Source organism: Lissotriton vulgaris, chromosome 10 (genome assembly GCF_964263255.1).
Source record: "Lissotriton vulgaris chromosome 10, aLisVul1.2, whole genome shotgun sequence".
NCBI classification, from domain to species: Eukaryota; Metazoa; Chordata; class Amphibia; order Caudata; family Salamandridae; genus Lissotriton; species Lissotriton vulgaris.
In genome coordinates this window covers 58,839,772-58,867,366 of record NC_141698.1, presented here as the reverse complement: position 1 = coordinate 58,867,366, position 27,595 = coordinate 58,839,772, and the positions used below count along the sequence as shown (strand labels likewise).

The 27,595-nt window shown below is 47.6% G+C and overlaps 2 protein-coding genes across 2 annotated transcripts in view; one reads left to right on the top strand and one right to left on the bottom strand.

Annotated features, from left to right (window-relative positions):
- TNRC6A (trinucleotide repeat containing adaptor 6A) overlaps positions 1-7,370 on the top strand; it is a 289,758-nt gene extending 282,388 nt beyond the window's left edge. The window contains 1 exon segment of the mRNA XM_086940455.1: positions 4,207-7,370. Within this exon segment, the coding sequence (XP_086796581.1) occupies positions 4,207-4,579 (373 nt within the window). The 3' untranslated portion in view covers positions 4,580-7,370.
- Positions 7,364-27,595, bottom strand: part of LOC147684616 (uncharacterized) — a 153,026-nt gene continuing 132,794 nt past the window's right edge. The window contains exon 11 of the mRNA XM_086939720.1: positions 7,364-8,153. Within this exon, the coding sequence (XP_086795846.1) occupies positions 8,079-8,153 (75 nt within the window). The 3' untranslated portion in view covers positions 7,364-8,078. The remainder of the gene's footprint in view (positions 8,154-27,595) is intronic.

Sequence of the window (27,595 nt, the reverse complement as noted above, 5' to 3'; positions counted from 1 at the left end):
CTACATTCAAAAGTGGGTTTTCCCTCAGACTTGCTCGCCATAGCCAAAAATGCAAAATGCCCAAACTTTGCCTACAGGTTCCCACACCCACTATCCAAGGGCAACACACTATGTATGGTTGAGTTTGTGAGGGAAGTTTGCCTACGCTTTCCCGCCTCTCCTATTCCATTACTGGTTCGGAAACTCGGGCAAATACCTCTCACCACTGTCTTTCCCGAGCCCACTTGGGCACGTCAACAATGGTTTACAACACTGCAGTATCTCTCAGTAGTCCCACACCAGAATCTCCCCAACAAGCCGGACCTTATTCACTCAGGATCAGGGACATATCAGGTACCCAGACTCAAAGCTACTCAACCTAGCGAATGGTCTCCTGAAGTATTAAAATTTAGTTATTTAAACTTGCCATCAGAATGTATAGAGATTCTTAAGTAAGCAAGCAGACCTACAACTAGAGCCTGTAGTGCTGTAAAATGGAAACGTTTTGTTTGCTGCTGCCAACCAAAACAAATTAATCCCATCAAAGCCTCAGTACAAGACATTATTTATTACTTGCTTAATTTGCACAAGTAAAATTTCTAATGCACTTTCATTAGATTGCAATAGCTGCCTATCCGCAAAAGACACAATTGATGGATGGAATGTAGAACAAATCAAAACATTAACCCCCAGTCCAGATATCTGGGCTAAATCCATCATTATTTTGCTCACCATGCCACCCCAGTTTAGACCTGGCCATATGCTAATCAGTCTTGACCCTGTGACTCATAGGAACAAACTGCCAAACCAGGTCCACCTTGAACTAGAAACCAGCATCCTAGGACTAGTTTCAGGTTTAACCCCTCATCAGCCAGGATAGCTTGAATCCAATGGCACAGTGAGCCTAGAGCCCACGTCTTGGGTGTACCTGGCGCACTTATGGCGAGAAAGCAAAAGACACAATTGATGGACGGAATGCAGAGCAAATCAAGATTCACCCCCAGTCAAGAGATCTGGGTTAAATCCATCATTCTTTTGCTCACCATGCCTCCCCAGTTTAGACCTGTCCATATGCAAATATGCAGTCTTGACCCTGTGCTTCATGGGAACTGTCCAAAAGACTGCATCTATCGCTTTTCAAAATTCTAGTCATTAAAGCATTCATGGAAGGACTCAAGCGAGTCATGCCCCCTCAGGTCAAGTCAAGTCAAGTCAGAGAATTTATATAGCGCACTACATACCCAGAGGGTCCCAAGGCGCTTAGAGAGGGGAGGGAGATTACTTGTCAAATATCCACGTTTTAAGCTGCTTTCTGAATGCTAGGTGGTTCTGGGTAAGGCGAAGGTAAGCGGGGAGTGAGTTCCATGTTTTAGCAGCCAGGTATGAGAATGATCTGCCGCCCATGGTGGTCTTGTTGATGCGAGGTACAGTGGCGAGGGCTTGGCTGGAAGAACGTAGTTGACGGGAGGGGGTGTAGAAGGACAGTCGTGAGTTGAGGCATTCTGGTCCGATGTCGTAGAGTGATTTGTGTGCGTGGGTTAGCAGTCGGAAAGTGATCCTCTTATTGACGGGTAGCCAGTGGAGGTCTTTAAGGTGACCGGAGATGTGTTCGTTGCGTGCTCGTTGGTAGCTCTAGCACTCTTGAAATCTGAAATTGCACGTACTCATGGGTTCTCCTTTTGAGCCTCTGTGCTCATGCCCCTTCAATTTCTATCATGGAAAGTGGCATTTCTAGTTGTCATTCCCGTTCAGGTGTATATGTGAGCTCCAGGCACAAACCTTGGAAGAACCTTTCTTTTAAATACATGAAGACAAACTAGTTCTTCGGACTAACTCTGAATTCCTACCTAAGGTAGCCTCTTCAATTAAGGCAAAGCCAGATGGATAGTTAAATGCATTCTAACCTGCTACGTGAAAGCAAAAAGACCTGTTACTCCAAGAGCACACTTCACTCGTAAGAAGGGAGCGACTATAGCATTTTTAGGTAATATTACCATAGCTGACATTTGTAAAGCTGCCGCATGGTCTACCCCACATACATTCATTAAACACTGCTGTGAAGATGTGTTAGCTTGTCAACACACTAATGTAGGTCGGACAGTGTAACAGACCCTTTTTCAAACTACTGCAACTCCCACATTCTAGCCACCGCTACGAAGGAGGGACTGCTTTACAGTGTTTGCAGAGCGTGTATATCTAGAGCCACACATGCCATTGAACAAATTTTCACTTGCCCTGTAAGCATCTGTTTGTGGCATGTAACGCTGTAGATTCACATACTCCCTCCTCCCCGGATGCCTGTGGCGTTGCAGTTATGTTTTTTTCTAGTACATCAACATTTTGTATGGACATTTTTATTCTGACATTTTCCTTGCACTCCTTTCTCACCCGCCTGCGGGACAATAATCTTAACAAATGAGTTGATGCGCATGTGCAGTATCTCTGAGAGGAGTCACTACTGCGTGACTCGATAGACTTCTTGGAAAAGAACAAGTTGCACAACTCCAAACCCAAAACTAGATGGCAGGAGTATGTAGAGCATGTGAATCTACATCACTACATGCCACGAATAGAAGCTTCAGGGTAAGTATAATAATCCTTCCAGCGGACCCCACCCTCCATCAGGGGCATGCCTGTTGTAACCATGAAGTCTGGTTGAGAAAGCGAGAGCTGCGGGCACAGATCAGTCTGCCACCACAGAAGAATTGGGCCATCTCCTGTGAGGTCTGGATGGAGTCAGTGAGGCAGCCCAAATGCTGGGCCCACTGAAACCAGAGGTTCCACTGCCAGGCTGGCATTTGCGGCCTGACATTCGGAATGAGGAGGAGGCTCAAGGACAAGGCTGGCTAGGAATTATCTACGCCCTTGAAGCCCGAAAGAGGCAGCTACGAGAACTTGAATGGTATGCAATGGTTATGACTGACCATAAATTAGATCGAGACGATGGGTCTGCAACTCCATAACCCAGGCAGCATTCTTGAGATGCAACAGTACTAGACTCAAAGTAGGTTCAGCCCTGACCAGAGTTGAGGTTTTTACAGACGTCGGATCCAAAGTCATTGTGCTTAAGAGGGGCCCAAAAGGCAGGGACAACACAGATAAGAAACTGTATAGTGCTAAGAGTCTCCATGTGATAAGGAAGTAGAAGCCAGCGACTCGTCCCATGAGCCCAATGTCTTTCCAGAGGAGACGACCACCCTCCTCTAAAGGTCCAGCATAGCCTGCATGAATGCTGACTAATCTCTCCCTGAGTGCTCCAGAAAAGAGTACCCGATCTGGTTGAAGAGGAGAAAGTGGGAGTGGAGACAGTTGTCTAGTCGGGGGCCAGCCCCCTGAGACTGGGTTGGAAAGTACTTTGGCTTACCAGTCCATTTTCTTTTTTTACCTTCGAGGGGAAGAGTGCTTTGTCTTATTGTTCCTCTATTCCTTCGAAGACCAGGTGGACTGGGACAACCTTGGTGGTGACTTGGATCTAGACTGTGCCTGCGAATGTGATCTTCTCCTGCTGCGCCCCAACTACATTCTTCAGAGTGAGCTATGAACAGTTTGGCCTTATTCTCCTTCATGGCCTTCAGATGCAACTGCTGGCAGAGGTCACCAGACAACGTTTCGTGTCTGGACACCGTAGTCACATGCGGGTCTCTTATGAACATTTGGCTGTTGCACTGGCGACAGGGCTTGAAACCAGGCCTTTTTACAGGGGAAGTGCCCCTATCTGCACCATTATGAAACAATTCTCCACAGAGTGTAACAAAACGAAGCGCCAAACGCGTCAAACGCGTCAAAAGGGGAAGAACAAAACTGAACTGATATCAGGGTACCTGTCCTGCCACTTTATGCCCCACCCTATAACGTTATGATTATTCTGTACCTAACAAAGTAATCTGCTCCCTCTACCAGTGCTGGTAAGCTATTGCTGTAGTTTCCTGTTCCGTCTGATGCCTGGTTATTATTCAAAGGTGATAAATCTGCAGGTAAATAGAGTACCCAACAGAAATATCGATTCCAAAGGTAACCTTTTCTTACAGGTAAGTAGGTTTTCATGTATGTAATGAGTTACCTTTACATGTACCCCGCTACAGAAAGGATTATTTTTCTTCCATTGAGGCCTATCTATTTATCTGAAATGTGGTGATTATACCTATTGCTGCCATGCAAGAATGTTCTTTAATTCCATACCACACAGTTTCTGGAATGACAAGTGTTTCTTTTTCTCCGCTTCTGCAGGTGTGTTTTGGGGAACACTACTATCCTTGCTGAGTTTGCCAGTGAAGAGGAGATTAGTCGCTTCTTTGCACAAGGCCAGTCTCTGACTTCGTCTCCCAGCGGCTGGCAGTCGATGGGCTCCACTCAGAGTCGGCTAGGATCCATGGAGGCTTCCCACAGCTTCTCCAACCGCAATGATCTCTCACACTGGAATAGCTCTGGGCTATCTGGCACTGGCACTGGGGACCTTCATGGCACTTCTCTCTGGGGAACACCATCCTATTCCACAAGCTTGTGGGGCACTTCAAGCAGCAGTGACCCCCGGGGGATGGGAAGTCAATCTCCCATTGGTTCATTTCTTCCGGTTGACCACTTAGGTGGAGAGTCCATGTAATGTCGTTTATGACCTCAGCAATTCCTAACAAAGCAGCACTAATTTGGACTGTCCACCTACAACTGGGGAGGTGGGGTCACCTGTGGAAAGTTTCCTTCTGCACATTTTCCACACTTTGTTTTAGCCCAAAACATATCAGTTAAAATACTTGAATTATGTAGGCCAAGATTATAATGTGAAAAATAAGTATATAGTTAACACTTCCACACAGTGCTACACATATACACATTACAATCGGAACGCATGCAGTCAAGCTCGTTCTGTGTAATAATCATGGTGTCCGAATTCCATTTTTTATTTAAAAAAAAATTTTGTGCTGATAATGATGGAGCTTTTTTTCAACTTGCACTGACCGATGGTGTATCCTTTTTCTCCAGCTAATAGGCAATATTGGAGAAGGAGGAGAGTTTCAAGTGTGTTTTCTCCGAGATGTACTTAAGATGAACACACTCAAGTAGAAAAAAGGCCTTGGTAAATCCAATAAGGATTTTTTTCTTGGCCTGTTACTATGCCTTGATTGTATGCCTGTTGTATTGTGGTATTACAGAGTTCAAAGATCAAGTTGTGACGACTGACCTCTCTCAATTCCTGCAGAGAGTATTGCACCAGATTTTTTTTTTTTCGTGTTGAAACCTAAAAGAATTTAGCTCCGCGGTTTTAATAAAGAAAAGAAAATGTATATAAAAATGAAATCAAACTGTGGCCACAGCTGTGATATGTATCCCCCCCCCAGCCTGCGAGTCAGGAAGGGCGGGCAGCACTTTCAGTGAGTTTCTTTCGGAGGCGCCCTGGCCGCGACCTCTTGTTTACAAAATGTTTCCTTTTTTAATTTTTTTTTCAAGTGTTTACTCTTCCATCATTTAAAAAATATGGGGGGAAAAAGAAAGTACGGATGAAGATGATTTGTATCTCTGGGAATATCAAACAGTGTTTTTGACCGTGTTTTTCTTTTTTTCTTATTTGTTTTCTTTTTCTTTGATTTCTGTTCCTGTCTCCTAGATCCATAGGGTAGGGGAGAGGTGAAAGAACATGGTTCTCAGGAATATTAAATAAAAAAATATAAAAAAAAATCCCCATCCCCAGATATGTTTAAATATAAGAATTCAGACCAAGGGACTTGTGTTTCCTGTAGAAAGAATCGAACTCTATAGCACTGACGCTCGAATACTTTTCTCTGCCAAAAAGAAATGAGCCAGATGGTTTTCTGGCTGCTAACGTTGCAACGTTAACTTTTGATCCTTTTAGTGACCTAAAGATGCTTTGCGAAGAATGCTGTAGCTATTTGACTTTTTTCCTTTTGTTTTGTAACACTTTGTGTGGCTAAATGTTCCTGCTTGTGACTGTGTTTTTATCCAGGAGGAACCTTTGACTGGCTCCTGGAGACAGATATTTAGTAACTATGCATAACTTGTATGCGAGCCCCACGCTTACAGGATAGTATGTTGTATAGTGGGGAGAAGAGCGGGAGGGCTGAAGTTTTAAATGTTTAGGAAAAAAGTTCTTGAAAATGCGTTCTTGCAAAAGTAAAAAGTTACATTTATTATTTCTTTTGCCATAAATGGTATTATGCTTGTTTAGTCAAAGAATGGAAAAGACTAAGCAAGGGTAAAAATAAAAAAAAAATAAAAAAAATATTTTAACATGCAGATCTCGCCATGCTGCCATTGCCTTGAAAACTTAAAACTGTTTTGTGTCCTATGATGCAAACCAAGTCGGTGGCTTTTTTTTAACTGTTTACAAATAGAATGTGACTGTAAATTGTACGATTTGGTTGTGTTTTTCGAATAATGAAGTTTCTACGGATATTACTAATCATGACTTTTGGCTGCTTAGCATTTAATCTTTTATTTTTGTGTGACTTACTTGGAGGCTGTATTGATGCAATCTCAAAAAAAAGTTGCTGGGACTGTACTTGTGTTGTAAAGGTCTTTATTTTTTTTTTATTATTCAAAGGAGAAAGGAAATCCAACTTTTTTGACACGTTATCTCCTAATGTACAAAAGTCCAGACTTGGCTTGGCCGTCTGAGATGCACAGGATTTTGCTTCAGTGTATACTGAGCGCAGCCATGGGAAGGGAATAAAAAGGCTGTGGGGCTGTGCATTCATAGCCCCTTTTCAGCGCCTTCAGGATCCCCTTTGCCTTAGCCGCCTCTAGTGTGCAGTTGGAGTTTGCACCACTTGTGCCAGTTAGGCTCACCACGAGAGCATTTGCAAAAGGCCTCTTCCGCACAGGAGAGCATTTAGGAAAACAAACTATGGATGTGTAGAACACTTTTAAGTAAGCTTTTAACTTCTTTATACCTCAGTTGTATCACACGTATTGAATAACGCAGCGGTTACTAATGTATATCTTCACTTTTTAGCACATGTGTGCTGCTTATTCTAAAGGTGTTGTAAGGCACAACTGGTTGTGTATTCTGTTGTAAGGCTTTGCCAACTGTTGTCAAGTCTAGTTACCCGCCTGCCAGTTCGTGGGATGTGAACTTTGTTGGGTATTTTTTAAGTCATCCTTCTGTATTTCTTGACATTTCTGTGTAACTTATTACAATTAGTACTGTAGTTTACTTAACAAAAGAAGGAGAAAACAACCAAAGCTGGCTTCAGACTCTTCCCAGGAGAATAACTAGTTGCTCAAGGTTTAGCTGACAATAATCTTCAGCCTTCTGAATGGAGAATCATTTACCACCTAACTGCATTTTATTATTGTATTGTTCAAGTGTTTGCAAGCTTCTTGTTTCATTTCAGAAAGCTTGTTATGTAAAAAAATAAAGTATGGTTGCTCTTAATAAAGTTTGTGTTTCTTTCTTTACATTTTGTTTTTAAAGAAGTTGAAAGTTTTTACTTATTATGAAGCTTTTCTCTCTTTCACCATTTTGTTCCAGCTATTGGTTTTAAAATAGTCTAGTGATTTTCTATGTGGGTGTGAAGCCACCTAGATCTCACATGAATGGGAAGGCTCACAAGTGCAGTCCTTTGAGTCCTCGAACATGGGCAAGGAAGTTACTTGGTCCTTTCACATGAGGCATGGAAGCCACCTGGTTATCTCATGAGAAGGAAAGCCAGCCACCTGGTCTTTTTGCGTGGGCAAGGAAGCCGCCTGGTGCTCTTGCATGGGTGGGAAAGCCAACTTGTCCTCTCTCGAGCATAGAAGTCATGTGGTCCTCTTGCATTTGCCAGAAAGCCACCTGGTCCCCACTTGCATGGGCAAGGAAGCCTTCTCTAACATCGGGGAAAGAGACCTTGTCCTCATATCAGCAGGGAACTTTCGCTTGGGCAGTGAAGCCACCTGGTCCTTTCACAGCATCTGCATGTCCACGTATTCCTCTTCGTACACCTGGCTGTGAATTGTTCTCTGCAGTCACACGCTCTAAGAAGTAGGTTGATGCCTTTGCTTGCACCAGGACTGCTTGTTCCAACACAGACTGCTTGAACAGTGATCTTTAATCATTCTTAGAGTCTTTGAAGTCCCTTGTATTCCAACTCGCCTTCATCAGGGCATCATGCAGTCCAGCTTCTTTCCATGTTAACCAATTCCATCCCTTCGCAGTAAGAGTGGGGTCTCCGTGTTCTGAACTGTGATGGGAAAAAGAAAAGTTAAGTTTACGAATTGCAGACTATTGTTTTGAAAGCACTCTACATGAATATGAAAATCTAACACACTGTATCACGTAATAATATCTTCAAAGATTCCACACTTTCTATATTTTAGGGAGACCAAGTCGGTCTTTCAGGGTTTACACAGTGGGCATTGCTCTTATCAGAAAGAAATATGTGATGTTAACATTTAAGTGTCATAGTGTTTTTTCATTGTTTTCTCTTGCTTCAGTGGATAGTTGTGCAGCAAATGATGAACACATCTTCATATGTAGTATACAGTTCCTCGTTATTCTTATAGTTACTTCTAACTCCTCACTTTTAGAATAACCTCAGGTGCCAGGCTGAATCCAGAAGATTTTTCAGCCTAGCCTTTGTGCCGTGGTTGGTAGCATTGTGCAGCTCTGTCGACTCGGCTCTGCCCTGGAAGTGATGGTTGGTGCTGCGTATATGAAGCACTCAAGCTGGCGAACTTGTGTTCTTTTCTTCCCACACCTTCGTATGCAGACCCAGAGGTAGCACCCAATTTTTTTCCTCATATTAGGAGCTTTCTCTATATACTATTTTTCTCCAGTGTGTAAGAGAACAGGACACTCTTAAAATTACAGGGTTTAAGCCCGTTTCAGGCAATTGTCTGTGACTGATCCCCACATGGTATGTCTTTGGTGTTTTGGGTTCAGGCCTCAACTTCAAGTTGTGTGAGAAGTATGCCTTTAAACAACTGAAGGCGATTCGGGATCGCATAGCCAAGCTGCATGTTGCTGAACTTAGCAGAAAATCTTGTACACTCTGTTCCCACTCTGAATTTGGAGCACAGACCTGCAACAGATCTTCATTGTGGTTGGACTAAAAAAAGAAACTTTTAGGCCAAACTGGACTCATCCCACTCGTCACTCTCCCCACTCGTCACTCTCCCTCTAAGTCGTGAGGGTGTCAAGGGTTTTCCCCAATACCCTGCAGGGGAGCACCATGAATTACAAGGTCTGTCTGTGATGCCGCAACTGATGGGAGGCTCTCAAGGAAGCCATGTAGCACATCTTTGGGAGAGTGCAAGTTCCGTCTGGTGCCTATGTGTCCCATGGATCCACAGAAGGCTTCCTGTCTGGTTGCTACCGGCAGATCTGCCTTTTTCACAGTCTGTGTCCCCCTTAATCCACTTCAGGTTCCCCCTCCACCCCCGGTGTTTTATGTAGTGCGAACTTGACCCGAAGGTATCAGAGGGCTTTACATGAGCACCAGTTACGTTACAGACGGACACATTCATTTTTGTTAGGCACAGGGAGATCAAGTGAATTGGCGAGAATCACAGGATGTTGAGCGTCATTGCAGAGACTCTAATCCGGTTCTCCAGATTTAAGATTGACCACCCTAGACATTAGGCCACATCCTCTCCAAAGTTCAGCTCCGGAGTAGACCTGATGTCCAGTAGTCGACCTGACAACCAGTATCATAATCCACAACAGTTCTTGCCACCTCAACCTGGCCGTGATGCTAGAAAAGGACGCTAATCGTATTGTCTTATCTGCCTCTGAACCGAGTCAGTCTCAACCTTGACCCCGTCCTGCAAAAAATCCCAATACGACAGGCCCTTGTTAATTCTGATTTAGTCAAAACAGCACCTTTGCGTAGGAACTGAATTCCAGCAATCCCAAGAAGTTGCGAATAAGATTCTGACAAAATCCATCCAGCCTATGGCAATGATTGGGGCTAAATTTCTCCTCGTATTATAGATTATTTCTGTTTGAAACCACAAGAGACCACTGGACCATACACTTCCCTGGACATGGGGCTGGCATCTCTCCCGGTCCACATAGGCAACAGTTTGAACGAGGGTCTAAGGGCAAGTTTAAAGACCAACACATAGACATGGGCCCCGACAGATACACTATAATAACAAAAAATGTCTATGGGTCAAAAGAGCTCAACTATACATCCTATCCAAGACACAACTAATAGTAAAACTTAATAGTGATGAAGGAAATATGTGCACCTATATAAACTAAAGGCACAGCATGATGTCACTAGGGTGTAAAAAGTACCCATCAGTTCCCGCTCGGTACCGGCCTTGTCATCATATGGGTTCTCCTTATACCTAGGAGAGTACGCTGCCAACCACCAGATGTTGCTGTGGCTGCCGCCCAACCATTGAGAATCGTATGTAATAATAGGGAGTACCAGAATAAGTGGATGTAGGAGTAACTGATTTGCAGTGCATAAGTGTGTGAAAGTGAAAAGGTGAGGTATATAAAATTGGAGAGAAGAGAGTAGAAAAGGAAATGTAATGGTATCTTCAGGACCATAAATTAGCTACTGCAAAATCGTGAAAGTACTAAAATGAATTTTAGTGCTTTCACGATTTTGCAGTAGTGAATGTATGGTCCTGAAGAAAGCAGTGGAAAAATAGTGTCCACATATGCTGAAACATGTCGACCGTCAACCTTTAGAAGCAGATATTTTGTTAAATCTGCTTATAATTCACACTGTTTTTAGAGCTTGGAAGATTTGAGAGATACCATTACATTTCCTTTTCTACTCTCTTCTCTCCAATTTTATATACCTCACCTTTTCACTTTCACATACTTATGCACTGCTAATCTGCACAACCATACCAATTTAGGGGAGAAAGCACTGGGGTCCTGATTATCAGGATCCCAGTCAGAAACAGCATAGCAACAGGCAAAAAGTGGGGGTAACCATAAAATCAGGTCCTACTTTCCTATTATCAATCGTACCAAAATCCTTTGGGGTAGATAATGAGCTCATTGTCTGGGTCTCCAGGGCAAACAAATTAAAGGCGGTGCAGAAGCTTAATTTATCCAGGTGGATAGCCCTCTGCATTAAGATATACTGAGAGATGTCCAAGAAGCAGCTTCTAGACAGATTGAGGGCCCATTCCACCAGGGCCAAGGCTGCTACCACTGCGTTGGCACACTGCATGCCTGTCCAGGATATTTGTTAGGCCTCAATGTGGACATCCGTGCACACATTAACAAAACATTATTGCCTTGATGGCTAGATCCTACAGAAAGGGCACTTTGGCCATTAAGTCCCTCAAGAATTTTTGGTCTGAGTCCTTCCACTGATTCAGCACCAACAGAGGTACTGCATTGGTTTCTGTTTGAAAGGTGACGAGCCTGCAGTTAGAAGTATCTGTTAAAAGAGCAAGCTATGTGCCTTTAGTAGTGCTCTTTCTAGTGGATATGCTATGTAATTGCAGAAATCTACACCCACCTCCCCGTGGAATGGCATTTTTTCACTCTAAAAAAAGTCCCAAATTAGACATTTGCACACTGGCACAGATATTTGGTTTTAAGACAAGCGTCAAGAGGGTACAGAAAGTGTGGAGAAAGACTTGTGTCACTGTGCTTGAGTGGTCCTTATATGCGCCAACTCTTACTTCTTGAACAGAGCAGAGCCACACAATGCCAGCTAAGGGTGCAAAGGTATATTGAAATATCTCCCAGTGCAGTCTAGCATCTTAGATTCTCTAAAGGTGGGAAATCAGCAGCAAGAGCGTTACTGAAGGTAACCAACTTGTAAGTCATGCACCTTGTATTTGCATCAAGACTGTTCTAAAGTGACTCCAATTATGGAATGTCTGTCAAATAAGGTGGAGGAAAATTAGTTTGCCAGGATTATGCTTGTCTATGAAACAAGCTTGTCTAGAATGCACAGATTACAGAATGGGCTTCATTTCCACACCACTGTACTGGAATCTGCACGTGGTGTATAAATGTACAAAAAGATACCGTGAACTCTTTCCCCATTCCAGCAGTAGTAAAAATAAATTACCTTCACTTCTTTACTCCCTCTCTTGGGTAGGGATGTGGATTGGAAAGCACACCTTTATCCTAGGGACTTTGACCTATCTTTTTTTGCTTAATGATATCGTGTAGCTCTCCCTAATATTAATTGTGAACTCTAGGGACTAATGGTGTTTTTCGCTTAATGCAACTCTTTGAATAATGGTTGAAGATGTGACTGTTGCATTGATAGAAAACCCACTTTCACAAATTCAACCGTATCTGGGGTCAATTCTCAATACCATCTTGAGGACAGCTTACCCCAATCCCCAAAGGGTTCTTATTCTCCAAAACCAGCTGGATCTTTTTCAGCCACATCCACCAGTTAAAACAATCATGAAAGTGTTAGGAATGATGGCAACTTGCATAGCAATAGTGCCCCACTCTCAGCTACACATGAGACCCCCCCCCAGGAGTGTTTAGCAGTGGTCACAACAGGGAGGGGACATGGAGGATCTAGTGTTTTTCACCCAAGGCTCTACTACGGTGGAACAATCAAAATATTTTGGCAGGGACAGTGTTCAAAGGCCCAATCCCACAAATAACAATAACAACCGATGCATCATTTTTGGGATGGGGAGCTCATATGAACGGCATTGTGGTTCTGGTTCGCTGGACAACACAACAACAGTTGCTACACATCAACATGTTGGAACTACTAGCCATTTGAAAGGCTCTCAGAGCTTTTCTCACAAATTTAGTAGGAAAGACTATTCCATGCACAGAAAGTAGGGCTGTGATGTATTACATAGAGAAACTAGGGAACCCATTCCATACAATTGGCACAAAATACATGGAAATGGGCCAACATTCACCTAGGACAATAATACCAGGAGAGGAGAACACAGTGGCAGACATCACAACAGGTTCACGAATGGGAGATGCACAGTATCTTACTACAAACATACTTCCAAAGGTGGGGTACACCCACAATAGATCTGTTTGCAACAAAGGATAACGTAAAATGCCAGAGCTTTGCATCCAGTCATCCACAATCCCAGGGCAATGCTCTGGATGAACTGGTCGGATATTTGCGTATGCTTTTCCTCCTCCCATTAATACAGTCTGTGGTCAGGAAACTCAGACAGACTTCAGTGACTCTGACCATACCCACATCAGCTTGTCAACCATGGTACACAACACTATTCAAGCTTTCCCTACAACCTCACGAGAAGCCACGCAACCATCCAAATCTTCTAACACAACAATGGCAGGATGAAACAGCCCAACACTCAACTGCTCAATCTTGCAATCTGGCTCCTGAGGTTGTAGAATTTGGATACCTAAATGTACCTGAGGAATGTATGACTATTCTAAAATAAGCCCTACAAGTTTACTATGCAGAAAAATGTAAGCATTTTGTGCTAAAAGAAGCCCTACAACAAGTTTACTATGCAGAAAAATTGAAGCATTTTTTGCATTACTGTGCAAAACAACACATTAACCCTTCTTCTCCAACAGAACAACAATTAATATGCTACCTGTTACATTTACAAAAATCACAGTTAGCATACACCTCAATACGCATACATTTAGCAGCCATTGCAGCATATTTACAAAACAGGAAGCACCAATCAGTTTTCCGTATTCCTCTAATCAAGGCCTTCCTGGAAGAATTAAAAAGTGTCAAACCACCACATCCACCTCCAATGCCAGTGTGGAATGTAAACACTGTCCTAACGCGGCTTAAGGGGCCACTATTTGAGCCACTACACAATTGTCAAATACAATTCTTATCATAGAAAGCAGCTTTCCTTATAGCAATAACGTCCTTAAGAGGGATCAGTGAAATACATGCCCTCACAATGAAGAAGCTTATTTCAAATTCCTCAGACTAAGTGTGCTTAAGCAGTAGCCCAACATTTTTATTCAAGGTTATTTCACCATTTTGTTTGAACCAAGCCTTGGAATTGCAAGTCTTCTTTCCAAAACTACAAACCGTTGTAGAACGTTCATTACTTACATTAGATGTTAAAAGTTGCTCTTATGTACTATTTAGAACGTTCTAAACCCTTCAGGAAAACTAACAAGCCTTTTTTCTTTTTCAAATCCAACAAAAGGACATGTTCTATCCAAAGTAGGTATAGCAAAATGGATTGTTAAATGCATCCAAATATGTTATGCAAAAAGAAGACTATCAAAATGTGCCAAAGGCTCATTCAACAAGGAAAAAGGAGCAGCCATAGCTTTTTGGGGGAAATATCCCTCAATGAGATTTGCAAAGCAGCAACATGGATAAACCTGCATACTTACACAAAACATTGTGTTGGATGTTCAATCAAAATAACCAGCTCTAGTTGGACAAATGGCCCTTTAAACATTATTTCAAACAACTGCACCATATCAGGCCTAAAGCCACCACCTTGAGGGTTACTGCTTTACAGTCTATGCAGATCATGTGTATCTGCAGCCAACACATGCTGCAAACTGATTGTTACTTACCCTGTTAGCATCTATTCGTAGCGTGTAGTGCTGCAGATTCACATGCACCCTTCTGCCTCCCCGGCAGGTATTGGATGTTGACAAAATACCTACACAGCAGCATGTTTAACAGAAAACACAAAGCAGACGATATCTTCACTCCTTTTGTGGCAAAAAGAAAACTTTCTGAGGAACAGACACTTCAACATACGCAATATACCTTGAGGGGGGGGAGGAGAGAACGCACAACGCCGTTTGTAAAGCTTCCTCCAGGAAAAACACCTTGCAAACCCGGGCACCCAATACTAGATGGCTGACGAATGCATAGCATGTGAACCAGAGGCACTACACGCTACGAATAGATGCTTATAGGGTAAGTAACATTATCCTTTCGGTGACCCAACCTCACAGTAGGGGCTCTGGACCATTTTCTCTTGCTGTTTTCCCTTCTTTGAATATTGTGGTTCATTTGGCACTGGAGGATTGCTGTGATGAATGGGTCTGCAATCCATTTTGCTAGTTTCAGTACTTTCCATTTACCACTTGATTCAAGCTGTGCATCGGGCAGTTTCATCTGCTGGTCCTTACTAGGTCTATATTTCATATCTTGAAACCATCCTGCAAGTTCCTGCCCTTATTGTCTTGGAACTCTGACCTTGCGGTCGAACAGCATTATTAGGTACTTTTATCAGAGTAAGCCTTAGACATGATCCCATAACTGAGACTCACTACATTGGATTTGGGTTGAAGCACTTTTCTAAGACTTGTTGCTAACCATGGCCATAAACTTCTCCAGCGCTTTGTCTTGGAATGAAGCAACATTCAGTAACAGATTGAAGACTCATCAGTACCAGTGGATGCCCAGCATAACTACTTCTGGGGCATCTTCTATACTGATGGTTGTACCCTCAGGCTTTGGTACTAGCTAACTAGCCAGCCTGTGCCATTTTCTTGACTCCCCTGTGTTCTATCCCAAAGAACCATAGCATATTTAATAACCGGCGGCACACTCTTAATTATTCACAGAGCCTTTCCTCTTGGAAGACCAATTTACTCATGAACACTCTTATTTGTCTTGCAGCGTTCAGTCTGCAAACTGGATTTCATTTGTAGACAAGTGATCAAAGTTGCAAAGATAGAGCTGGGCAAGTCCAGAATCTGAGAACAGACCTGGAGCGTGCTGTGGACTCTTAAGTAACACGTGCTGCTGATTACCTTGGCAGAATATTTAGAATTGATCCAAAGATTCTGACAAAAGAAGAGATATATTGAATAACCCTGTGAATTAAGAATGAACAGTTGTGTTGGACCTGCAGGATTTTCATTTCCACATCCCCATCATGCAGTCCAGCAGACACGATCTGCGGTTTCAGGTAGGTTAAGCAAAGTTTCAGTTCTCCAAGCTCCCCTTTGGCCTGACCAGTGCACCTTGGGTGTTCATAAGAGGGAGGGTCAGCCCATCTGCGAAGGTTGGGAAGGCCAGTCTTGCCTTACCTTGACGACGGGCTTCTGAAAGAAGGCTCACCTCAGTCATAAGCCAGCTCCAGACAATAGCCTACCTATTGACATTGTTGAGTTTGTACATTCTTCTGTTGAAGTCACGCCTGACTTCTTCACAATGGGTGCACTTCTTTGGAGCCATCCTGGATACGACGCTTTTCCGACCCTTCTCTCTGCCTCAAGTAAAGGACATTAGGCCAATAACCCCAATGTTTCAAACCTTGACCTCGGCCTCAGTGAGAGCGTCTGACGCTTGTTGGCCTCCTGCATCCTGCTTGTGGATCACAGCAGGTGACACATGCAGGATTTGGAGTAGGGGCTGACATCTTGGGCTCCGCATCAAGGGGACCTATCACAATCATTCAGGTGTTGAAGGAGACTGAGAAACATCTACAGTGGTGGTTACTCAACCACAGTTTGACCAGTTGCAGACCCCTCTCTCTACCCCACCCAGAACTAAGTTGTGGATGCGTTGTTGCTTGGAAGACCATCTGGTGGAGATCAAAGAAACTTGGTACCTGCGACATCTAACTGCAGATTCCTTTTCTTAGAACCTGCACCAGACTGAATCTGGAATTTTTTCCAGTAGTACCTCTGTGCGTCAGTAGAAGGCATCGTGCGACGTCATCTCCCAAATGTGACTTCAATGGAGTCCATACAAGCCCTCCCCTGACACACTGATGTCAGTTCCTACTTTTCCACGCTAGACACACTAATTCACACTGCGGTTTCTTCGTCGTTTTTTGGCCTACTTGACAGTTGAGCAGTTTGCCTTTTTCTACCCTTCAGTCTTCGGGGTTCACGCCTTGTGAGCCCTGTGAACCACAAATGCCCGTCTAGGACCCTCACTCGGTTTGCATGTGGGGCCTGGGTCAGCGCCATGCCTCCGAAGAGTGCGACTCCTGTTGCCAGCTCGGACTGAAAGAGTGCAGGGAGTGTTTCATGAAGCTCCTTGCGGTGCGGATGTCAGTCATCAAAGTCTTCTCGTGTTCCTCAGTTCCCTGCGCACTCCCCGGACCGCCCACTCTAGGAGCAGTACCTGCGGGCATCATTCTCCTTCATCGTCCTGAGGTAAGTCTGCAGTTGAAGTCGCTGCACCTCTCGCCTTCGTCACCTACTGCTGGTCCTCGCTCTTCTGTTGAAGTGTCAGGGCATAAGTCCGCCCCACATCTCCCCTCCTATCCTGGGGCTTGGGTTTATTTGACCTAGATGAGACCATATTCTCCAATCTCTTCATTCTATTCTTGGGTCATCACCTCCCTCTGGAGTGGAGCGCCCTTGGGCCCCACCCCAGTGCATGAGGTAGAGCCTGTGACCCTGCAGATCCTCCTTCTGGTCTGTTGACTCCAATGTCTGTGTCGGGCTCTTGTCTGTCGGCTCTCATAGTGGAGCCACTGATCTTCGCTCCTTCTGACGTTGATTCATCGCCTTCAAGGCATTGTCTGGCTTTGGTTACTGCATCAGATGCTGCGCTGATGAAGCCGACCTTCTCAGACTCCCTTCCTCTGGTTTTTCCTTCTGAGGACCATGGTTGTGGAAGTACTATATATGGTGTGGTGTGTCCCCCTCCCATTTGGCACACTCTTCCACCTCCTATGCAGTTTAGCTAGTTAGTTGAATTGGGTGATGCCAGTGGCTTAGAATCTTCTCCAGCATCCTGTCTCCTCCTGGTTTGGCTATGGAAAAGAGTACTGCTCTGGCGGACATGCTCAATTGAGCTTGTCATGCCGGATTTGCAACTTCCTTCTGTGGAATTGTCAATAGACCCTTTAATTGACGTTCTACATCCTGACCAGTCTAATGTTGAGCCTGTAATTCCTTTTTATTGACTGTCTTTTTGATATCCTGTTAGGTGCGTGGGCTAACCCTGAAAAGGGGCCTCCTGTGGATCGCTCTATTTCTCACAGGCATCGCCTGGCCCCGGGGGATCCCTCCTGTCTCTTTAGGCATCCTTCCGCTAAGAGGTTCGTGGTTTAGGCATCTCTAGCCACCCAAAATTTTTATTTTCTCCCTCCTGTTCCTCCGGGAAGAGGGCCAGGAAATATCATGCTTGTGGTAGGCATATTATCTCTATTTACTCTAGGGTGTCTCTGCAATCTCCTGGTCAGAAGGGCAGCAGTCACATAAGGGGGTCCAGTCAGCAGAGAAAAATAGTTCTGTTTCTTACTGGACACAGTCTTACCATGCAGCGGAAAAAAGTTTCTACCAGTGCTTCAGAATGTTCCAGATCAAGGACCAGAATCTTTTATGGAAACAGTGTCAGCAAAAGCTGTAAAAGCATAGTTAAAGAAGTATTTAGAGCTTTCTTCGAAAGATCCACCTTACATGGGAGGCAAAATGGTCAGACTCCATTATCGTGACCACTGTATGTAAGAGAGCCAAGGCTCCCAATACCACAGAGGGCCCAACGGACAAGGAAGCGTAAGAAAATAATAATCTAGATCTATACTACTATTATAAAGAGAGAACACAAACCTTTTGGCAAGGTAAACTCTGGAACCACAGGGCCAATCCACACACCCAATCCATTGTTGTAATCCTCAGGGTGTGAAGATGGACATAGGCTATAGAAAATAAAAAAAACGTAAATTTAAAAATATAACTTTAAAAAAAAAAGTATTGCCCTGAAAGTAGCGCCGGCCACAACGTAGCGCTGGCCGCAACGTACGTGATGAGGAGGAGGAGGAGCGGCGGTGAAGTGAGGAGCTCGGGGAGGAGCGGCGGCTCAGGTAAGGCTCTGGGACACGGGACGGGAGGGAGCCGGTGCGGGAGGTTGGCCCGGAACAACTGCGGTAAGCCTCAGGGTCTGGGGGCAGCATTTCAGAGACACGGGACGCGGGACGGGAGCCGGTGCGGGAGGTTGGCCCGGAACAACTGCGGTAAGGCTCAGGGTCTGGGGGCAGCATTTCAAGCTTGCGTGCACTCCCGCCCCGTACCCCGACCGGGAGTGCACGCAAGCCTGAAATGCTGCCCCCAGCCCCCTGCTGCCCCAGGCAACGCTGGGGCGGGCTGCTAGTGTTGATGTAAAGAGGTTGGCAGCTACTCAATGGTGCATTGCCAACTTCACCCCCCTCCTTAACATGTATGCACACCAACAGTGGGAGGAGATGCTACACCTTCCAGAGCAATATTGACACAGAGCAAAAACACTTGCCCAGAAGGTTATCTCAAACACATGCCTGAAGTCTGCTCTAGATGCAGTGGATATTTGTTGTCCACCCTAAGACATGCATTGCTAGTTTCAAGCATGAGGTGCAGATGGTGGCTCAAACTTTGTCCCAAATGGGCAGCAATTTGTTTGGACCAGCAGTGGTTGAATCACTGCAGAAAACAAACGACAGTGACACTGCCAAAGCCATGAGAGATCTACAGTTCAGGAGACCTTTCTGAGGGACTTCGACACATAGCAGACCTCTGGTAAGAGGCGTTGTGCCTTTCTGCACCACTTCAGTGGCAATACCCGGCAAAGCAAGGAAGCCAGGCTATAGAAAGAAAGATGGAAAAAAAAAGATTTATAAAGCACACCACTGCCCGAAGGAGTCTAGGCGCTGGCCTCAGGTAGGGAAACTACATAGAGGAGTCAGATAAAATAAGAGCTTAAATAACCATGTATCTGAAAGAAACACGTTAGTGTTAGATTCCTTACCGTAGAATATCCCCAGGCGTCAGTCTGGATCCGGAAACTTTTGCGTAGCAGTACCCTTGCGCGTCGGTAGGCGTCGTCTGCAGGCGTCTCCTGCGGCTCCGCGTCCGTCGTTGGCGTCGTGCGCCGTGAGGACGTCGCTGGAGTATATAGACGCCGCCTCCGCGCGCTGACGTCAGTTCTTCTTTTTTCCGCGCCAGTGGACGCAGATCTGAAGAGCGGTACCCGGTCTTTTGACCAAGTTATTTCAACTTATTTCTATCTTTTGTGCCTGGTAGGATGCCCGGTTTCAAAAACTGTGACGGTTGTGACCGCACGATGTCGGTCACGGACCATCACCGACTCTGTCTCCGGTGCCTGGGCCCCGACCACGATGTCGACTCCTGCGTCGATTGCCGGGCTCTGACTAGCAAGGCTAGGCGGGAGCGGTCCCGCAAGCTGCTCGAGCTCCGGGTGTCGGCCCCGCGTCGAGAGAGGTCGCGGTCCGGCCGGAGGTCCAGGGAGCGTTCGAGGGAGCTGTCGCGGAGCCGCGCCGGGCGCTCCGGAAGTCGACATCACTCGTCGAGTTCATCAGGTAAGAAACACAAGAAGTCGGGGCGTCGTCATCGTACCCCCGACTCCCCCCCGACGCTCGCGCAATGCGGCCGGGGGTTCGGGTGACCCCAACCCCGCGGCTCCGCGAGAGTCGCCGGCGCGGCCTGCCCCATACCCTCAGGTCCCTGGGCAAGGTGCGACGCCTGAGGAGATAGAGGCATTCCTCGTGGCCATGAGGGCCCTATCTCCTCCGGCGGGTTCCACGGCGCCTATGGGCCCAGTGAACCCGTCCGGGGGTCCTAGCGGTTCAGCTGACCCTACCTCGACGCCGTCGGATGCTCCGACTCCGGCGCCGATCCCGGCGCCGCTAGGGCCTTCAGCGTCGACGCCGGATGGACGTCCGTCCAATCCGGCGCCGATTCCATCGGGGTTGCCCCCGGCGCCGCCTCCGCGCGACGCCGGTTCCTCGGTGCCGGCTTCGGGCGGCACTGGGGCTCCGGCTCCGGGCGGCGCCGTCCCCATACCCTCACCGAATCCGGACGCGGAGTCGGACCGGCGTCGCCCGACGCCGGGATCGACGCCGATGGGGCCTGTCGACCCCGTGGAGCCGGTCTACATGGTTGACACCGGTAGAGTACGGTGAGGGCTGGGAGGGGTCTGAGGACCCTCTGTCACGTGAGTGTCAGTATGACATGGACTGGACAGGTGATTTGGGGGACGCCAGTGGTTTGGATGACTCTCCCAACCCTGGCTTTGTCTCTCCTCCTTCCGTGGCATCGGAGGAGGGAGCTGCCTATTCAGTGGTGTTGATGAGGGCTGCCAAGGCCTTAAACCTTGAGCTCCCCGTCGCGGCCGTGAGGCCTAACATCCTCACTGAGGTCTTCAAACCGCGGTCATGCCCACAGGAGCCTCTGCTGCCGTTTAACGAAGCCTTATCAGACGTTCTGTTGGGCACTTGGTCCAGGCCCTCTTCAGGTGCGCCTGTTGATCGGAACGTGGCCAGACGCCACCGTCCTTGTCCGGACGACCCCAAGTTCCTGTCCACCCACCCCACCCCTGAGAGCCTGGTGATCCAGGCCTCTACCTCCCAGTCCGCATTCCCGTAGGCCCCGCCCGATCGGGAATCCAAGAGGTATGACCAATATGGCAAGAAGGTCTTCTCGTCCCTGAGTTTAGGACTGCGGTCTTGCAACACCGCTTGCCTCTTGGGCCGTTACACCCACTCTGTGTGGGACACGGTCGCGGAGCTGCTGCCTGAATGCACCATGGAGGTGCGGGCAAAACTCGGCAAAGCTGTTGCTGAAGGCCGAGATGCAGCTAGATATTCCATTCGATGTGGTCTCGATACGACCGACTCGCTAGGCAGAGCGATGTCCACGACGGTGGCGATTCGTCGCCACGCCTGGTTGAGATCCACCAACTTCTCGGCAGATGTCCAAAACACATTGATGGACATGCCGTTCGATGGCTGTCATCTGTTTGGTGACAAGGCGGACCACGCGCTGGAACGCTTCAAGGACTCCAGGGTCACGGCTAAGTCCTTGGGTCTCTCGACCCAGCGCCAGCAAACGGGTTCGTTTCGCTCCTTTCGTGGCCACGGAAGGGGCGCCCCCACACGTGCTGCCAGCCACGCACCGCAGCAATCACTTCAACGCGGTGGCGGCCGTGGAAACCGCCGTGGAGGCGGTCGGGGACAGAGGTGGGGTCAGGCCACATCTCCCCCGCAGCATCTGCCTCAAAATCCTCCTAGTCCGTGCTTTCAGGCCCACGTGACGCCAGTGGGTGGCAGGGTTCGCCATCACCACGCCCGCTGGCGCACGATCACATCGGACAGGTGGGTGCTGCAAATCGTCCGAAGGGGCTACTCCCTCCCCTTCGAGACAACTCCTCCAGCCATGCCACCGCAGAACCACCGTGTGTCGGGGGACCACTTGCAACTTCTGCAGGAGGAAGTTACGGCCCTCTTGGCCAAGGGGGCCATCGAGCGCGTTCCTGGGCCAGAAGTAGGACGTGGTTGCTATTCCCACTACTTTCTGGTACCCAAGAAGGACAAAGGGGGCCAACGTCCTATCTTGGATCTAAGGAATGTCAACGGCTTCCTCCGGAAGGAGAAGTTCAAGATGTTGACTTTGGCTCAGGTCTTGGCTGCTCCAGACCCGCAAGACTGGATGGTAGCGTTGGACTTGCAGGATGCGTATTTTCACATCCCCGTCCTGCCGGCCCACCGGCGTTACCTGCGGTTCACGGTAGGCCAGGAGCACTTTCAGTTTATCGTGCTCCCCTTCGGCCTTACCAGCGCCCCATGGGTGTTCACAAAGGTGTTGGCGGTGGTCGCAGCCCATCTGCGCCGGTTAGGGGTCTCAGTCTTCCCCTACCTAGACGACTGGTTGTTGAAGGCGGGCTCGCCCCAGACAGTCGTCCACCACCTCCAGATGACGGCAGACCTCTTGCACGACCTGGGGTTCTCCATCAATGTGCTGAAATCACACCTGTGTCCCTCTCAAAAGCTCCTTTTCATCGGAGCGGTTCTGGACTCGGCGCAGTTTCGGGTTTATCCTCCGGAACGGCGGATCCGGGCTATTCAGGCGTTGATTCCCATCTTTCAGCCGCTATCCCGGGTTTCGGTCAGGTTGACGCTGCGGCTGCTGGGACTGATGGCTTCCTGCATCCTTCTGGTGCATCACGCCCGGTGGCGGATGCGGGCTCTGCAGTGGGACCTGAAGTTTCAGTGGGCCCAGCATCAGGGCAACTTGTCCGACCACGTCTTGATCTCGGAGGGCACTGCGAGACAACTGCAGTGGTGGCTTACGGACCGCGATTGGGTCAGGGGCAAGTCCCTCTCCCTTCCCCAACCGGAGCACGTTGTCGTGACGGACGCGTCCCTCCAGGGCTGGGGGGGCCACTTGGAAGAGGCGGAGATCAGAGGCATCTGGTCTCCGGCGGAGTCCCGGCTCCATATCAACCTGTTGGAGCTACGGGCGATTCGTCTAGCACTGAAGGCATTCCTCCCCTTTGTCAACGGGAGTGTAGTGCAGGTGTTCACGGACAACACCACCGCCATGTGGTACTGCAACAAACAAGGCGGGGTGGGGTCGTGGACCCTTTGCCAGGAGGCTCTGCGCCTCTGGCAGTGGCTGGAACGTTAGGGTGTGACTCTGACGGTTCAACACCTGGCAGGTTCTCTGAACGCCAGGGCGGACGAACTCAGCCGTCGGTGCTCGATGGATCACGAATGGCGTCTGAACTCGGACGTGGCGCAAGGCCTCTTTCGGAAATGGGGAGAGCCTTGGTTAGATCTATTCGCCACAGAAGAGAACGCGCAATGTCATCAATTCTGCGCGTTGGAGTTTCCAAGACGGCACTCGCACGGCGACGCCTTTCGGCGCGAGTGGAGTTGCGGTCTGTTATACGCCTTTCCGCCTATACCACTTCTGCCCAGAGTGCTGAAGAAGATCAGGCGCGACCGGGCCCAAGTTATCCTTGTGGCTCCGGACTGGGCTCGAAGGTACTGGTATCCCGAGCTACTCAGCATGTCAGTCGGTCCCCCGATCCGCCTGCCTCTTCAGGAGGACCTTCTGTCGCAGCAACAGGGGACGGTCCTCCACCCGAACCTGTCCAGTCTCCACCTCCATGCTTGGAGATTGAGCGGCGGCAGTTGAGGCCATTTGACTTGCCTCCTGAAGTCTGTAATGTAATTCTGGCAGCCAGGCGTCCCTCCACGAAATCGGTATACGCCTGTCGGTGGAACAAGTTTGTGGCATGGTGCACAGCAAAGGCTGTGGATCCTCTTTCTGCCCCTCTCTCCGAGGTTCTTCTGTTCCTTCTCTCTCTTGCCCAGCAGGGCTCTGCTCTGGGCACTATCAAGGGCTATCTTTCTGCCCTTTCAGCCTTTCTTAGGCTTCCTGATCAGCCTTCTTTGTTCAAGTCCCCAATTGTAACGAGATTCTTGAAGGGCATCACACACATGTATCCACCTGTTCCGTTTGTGATGCCTCAGTGGGACTTGAAACTGGTTCTAACCTTTTTAATGTGTGCTCCCTTTGAGCCCCTTCATTCTTGCCCTCTCCGTCTCCTGACTTTAAAGACGGCTTTCCTGGTTGCCATCACCTCTGCCAGGAGGGTGAGTGAGCTCCAGGCTCTTTCTGTCAAACCTCCTTTCTTGTCCATCCATCCTGACAAGGTGGTTCTGAGGACTAGACCTTCTTTCCTGCCCAAAGTAGTTTCTGCTTTCCATATCGGGCAGTCCATCACCCTCCCCTCCTTCTTCCCGCCTCCGCATCCTTCAAAGGATGAAGAGCGGCTCCATCGTCTGGACCCAAAACGTGCGCTTTCATTTTACATGGATCGCACACGCCAGTTCCGGGTGGATGACCAACTGTTTGTTGGCTACGTGGGTGCGAAGAAGGGATGGGCGGTACATAAACGGACCATCTCGCGGTGGGTCGTTCTCTGCATCAAAGCGTGCTACTCTTTGGCTCGGAAGGAGCCTCCTGTTGGGCTGAGGGCCCATTCCACTCGGGCCACGGCGGCTACTACTGCCCTGGGCCGGGGAGTCCCCTTGCAGGACATTTGCCAAGCGGCTACGTGGGCCTCGCTGCACACCTTTGCGAGGCACTACTGCCTAGACAGTCAAGTCCGGAGGGATGGCTTCTTTGGCCGTTCTGTTCTCCAGGACTTTCTGGTGTAGGAATGTATTGGTTCGCAGACCCACCACCGGGGTTGGTATTGCTGGGGTATCTATTCTAAGGTAAGGAATCTAACACTAACGTGTTTCTTTCAGATGAACAAGTTACTTACCTTCGGTAACGATATATCTGTAAGAAACATTAGTTAGTGTTAGATTCCTTACCGAACCCACCCATCCTCCCCGTTCTGCGAACTGATACCTAGGGTTAAGGTCATCCCTTTCAGGGCCCTAGTTTCAAAAAGGCACCAGTGTTGGTTCTCTCATGGCTCTGCGTCTTCTGGCGCGGAAAAGCTGTGTACAAAGAACTGATGTCAGCGCGCGGAGGCGGCGTCTATATACTCCAGCGACGTCATCACGGCGCACAACGCCAACGACGGACGCGGAGCCGCAGGAGACGCCTGCAGACGACGCCTACCGACGCGCAAGGGTACTGCTACGCAAAAGTTTCCGGATCCAGACTGACGCCTGGGGATATTCTAAGGTAAGGAATCTAACACTAACTAATGTTTCTTACAGATATATCGTTACCGAAGGTAAGTAACTTGTTCATTAAGTGCCTTCCTGAAAGCAAACAAATTGGTAATCCCTTTCAGCGTACGAGGGAGAGAGTGCCACAGTGCTGGTGCCTCCTACAACAAAGACTCTCTCACCGCAGTTGGCTTTCCTAAATTTAGGCACAATAAGATTGTGTACTGCAGCGGACCATGGCGGTCTAGGCGGAACATACCACTGAAAGCAGTTCCTGAAATATTGAGGGCCATTGCCCTGAAGAGATTTGAAAACAATACACAGTGCTTTAAAGTCTATGCACTTCTTAACTAGACCTCAGTGTAGATGACTGAGTGCAGAAGAAGCAGATAGGGATGTGGAAGAGAAAGCAAGCAGCCGCATTTTGTACAATTTGAATTTTGGTCAAGGATTTCTTCCTGATTTTTATAAACCGGGCATTGAAGTAGTGAACTCTTGAAAGTACTACGGCAGACTTCACTGTTTTTCGAAGCTTCGGAGGAATAAAAGGAAATTTTTAAGGTGAAAAACGAGGCTGATGTAACAGCAGTGACCTGTCCCTCGGAGGATAGGTTATTGTCAAATATCACTCCAAGATTCCTTACTTTATCAGCGGGATTAGGTAATGTTCCCTATTCCTGTGGCTGCCAGGTAGGGGAGCAGAAAGTGGTGTTTCTTCAAAAAAGTAGGACCTTGGTTCTGCTAGAATTAAGCTTTAAGCGATTTGAGGTCATCCATTTTTCCACTTGGAGCATACATCCCTGAAAGCGCAAGGCAGTTTCATCAGGGTCGCGGGTTACCAATATCACAATTTGTGTATCATAGACATAGGATACCACTGTGAATCCATAGGATTTGATCAGTTTGACCAATGGGGCCCACACATGTATTAAAGAGTGGGACTCAGTGACGACCCGGTGGTACACTGCATGGTAGAGAAGCGATAATCTTCCAGAGCCACAAACTGCTTACAATTCTCAAGAAAGGATGTGAGTAGAGATAGGGCAAGACCCTCTATCCCTATAGCTGCAAGACGGTCCAAAAGTATGTTGTGATTGACCATGTCAAATACTGTAGATAAGTCCATAGGACTAATGCTGCACTGCCTCCAGCGTTGACCGTTCGTCTCACTTGTTCTGTGGCTGTAATCAAGGCAAGTTTGGTACAATTTTAGCTGGAAAAGGGAGTCCAGATGTAGGTCGGGTGGCTGTTTGGATCTGAATGGTCCAGACTAGGTTTTTCCCGGAGGGGAAGAACAGATGTCAATTTCAATTTCCATCCAAAGGAAGATGTGTGGGTCTGCAAGGAGACCTGCCCCCAAAAGTGACTTATCAGGACCCTCCCTACAATCAACAGTGTGGGGGTGGGTGGGGGGTTGGGGGGGGGGGGGGGGGGTCAGCTGGCTCTCGCATGTGGAAGTTAAAGATCAGGAGCCAAGAGGAGCATCAATACACAGAAGCATATTGGAACTCAAGACAGTGGTGTTCTTGGCACTAAATGCGTTCCAAAGCATACGCAGGGAAAAACAATGCAATTCCAAATGGACAACACAACCACATTTTTTTTCCTCAACAAAAGTAGAGAGATGTCACCCTCACTTTAGCACAGGAAATATGGAAATGAGCTATCCAGAGGCAGCTAGCATTAAAAGCAGCCCTATCTACCTGGGATACAAAATACTGCAGTGTACAGCCTAAGCAGGCAAAGGAACTCCTCGCAAGAATGGGAACAAAAACAGCCAATTGTGGAAAATGTCTTCCACAAATTGGGAAAATCACAGATAGACCTCTTTGCAACTCAAGCAAATACAGAATGCTAAAGCTTTGCTTCCAAATACCCACACCAATGGTCTGAGAGAAATGCCTCGTCGATAGACTGGTCTGGGGAACATATGCTTTTCCATTAGTTCAGATGATGCTGCTAGTTCTATACAAGTACTCTTGGCGCTGATATTCCTTGCCTCTCAGTGGGCCAGGCAGACATCGTTTTTAGGTCGAGGACTATCGGTTCTGCCGTAAGGCAGAAACCGGAAGTCGGAGATTTAATGATTCTTAGAGTGCTGTATTTATCCCTCCCTCTTTTTGCTCTTTCTCCATTGGCTGGCTTCCTAAATGGAGGCCAGCCATTGGAGGAGAGAGCCATCCCTCCAAAGAAGCCCCGTCTTTTTCGGATTTGGGGGCGTCATTTTTGCTGTTCTTTAGACAGTGACGTCGTCCGTCACTCAGAACAGCAAAATACGCCCCCAATTCCGAAAAAATTTCAAAAGCTTGTGGCCGCCATTTTAAGTCTTCTTGTGATGAGGTAGGCTGCTGTCCTCGTTTCCCGC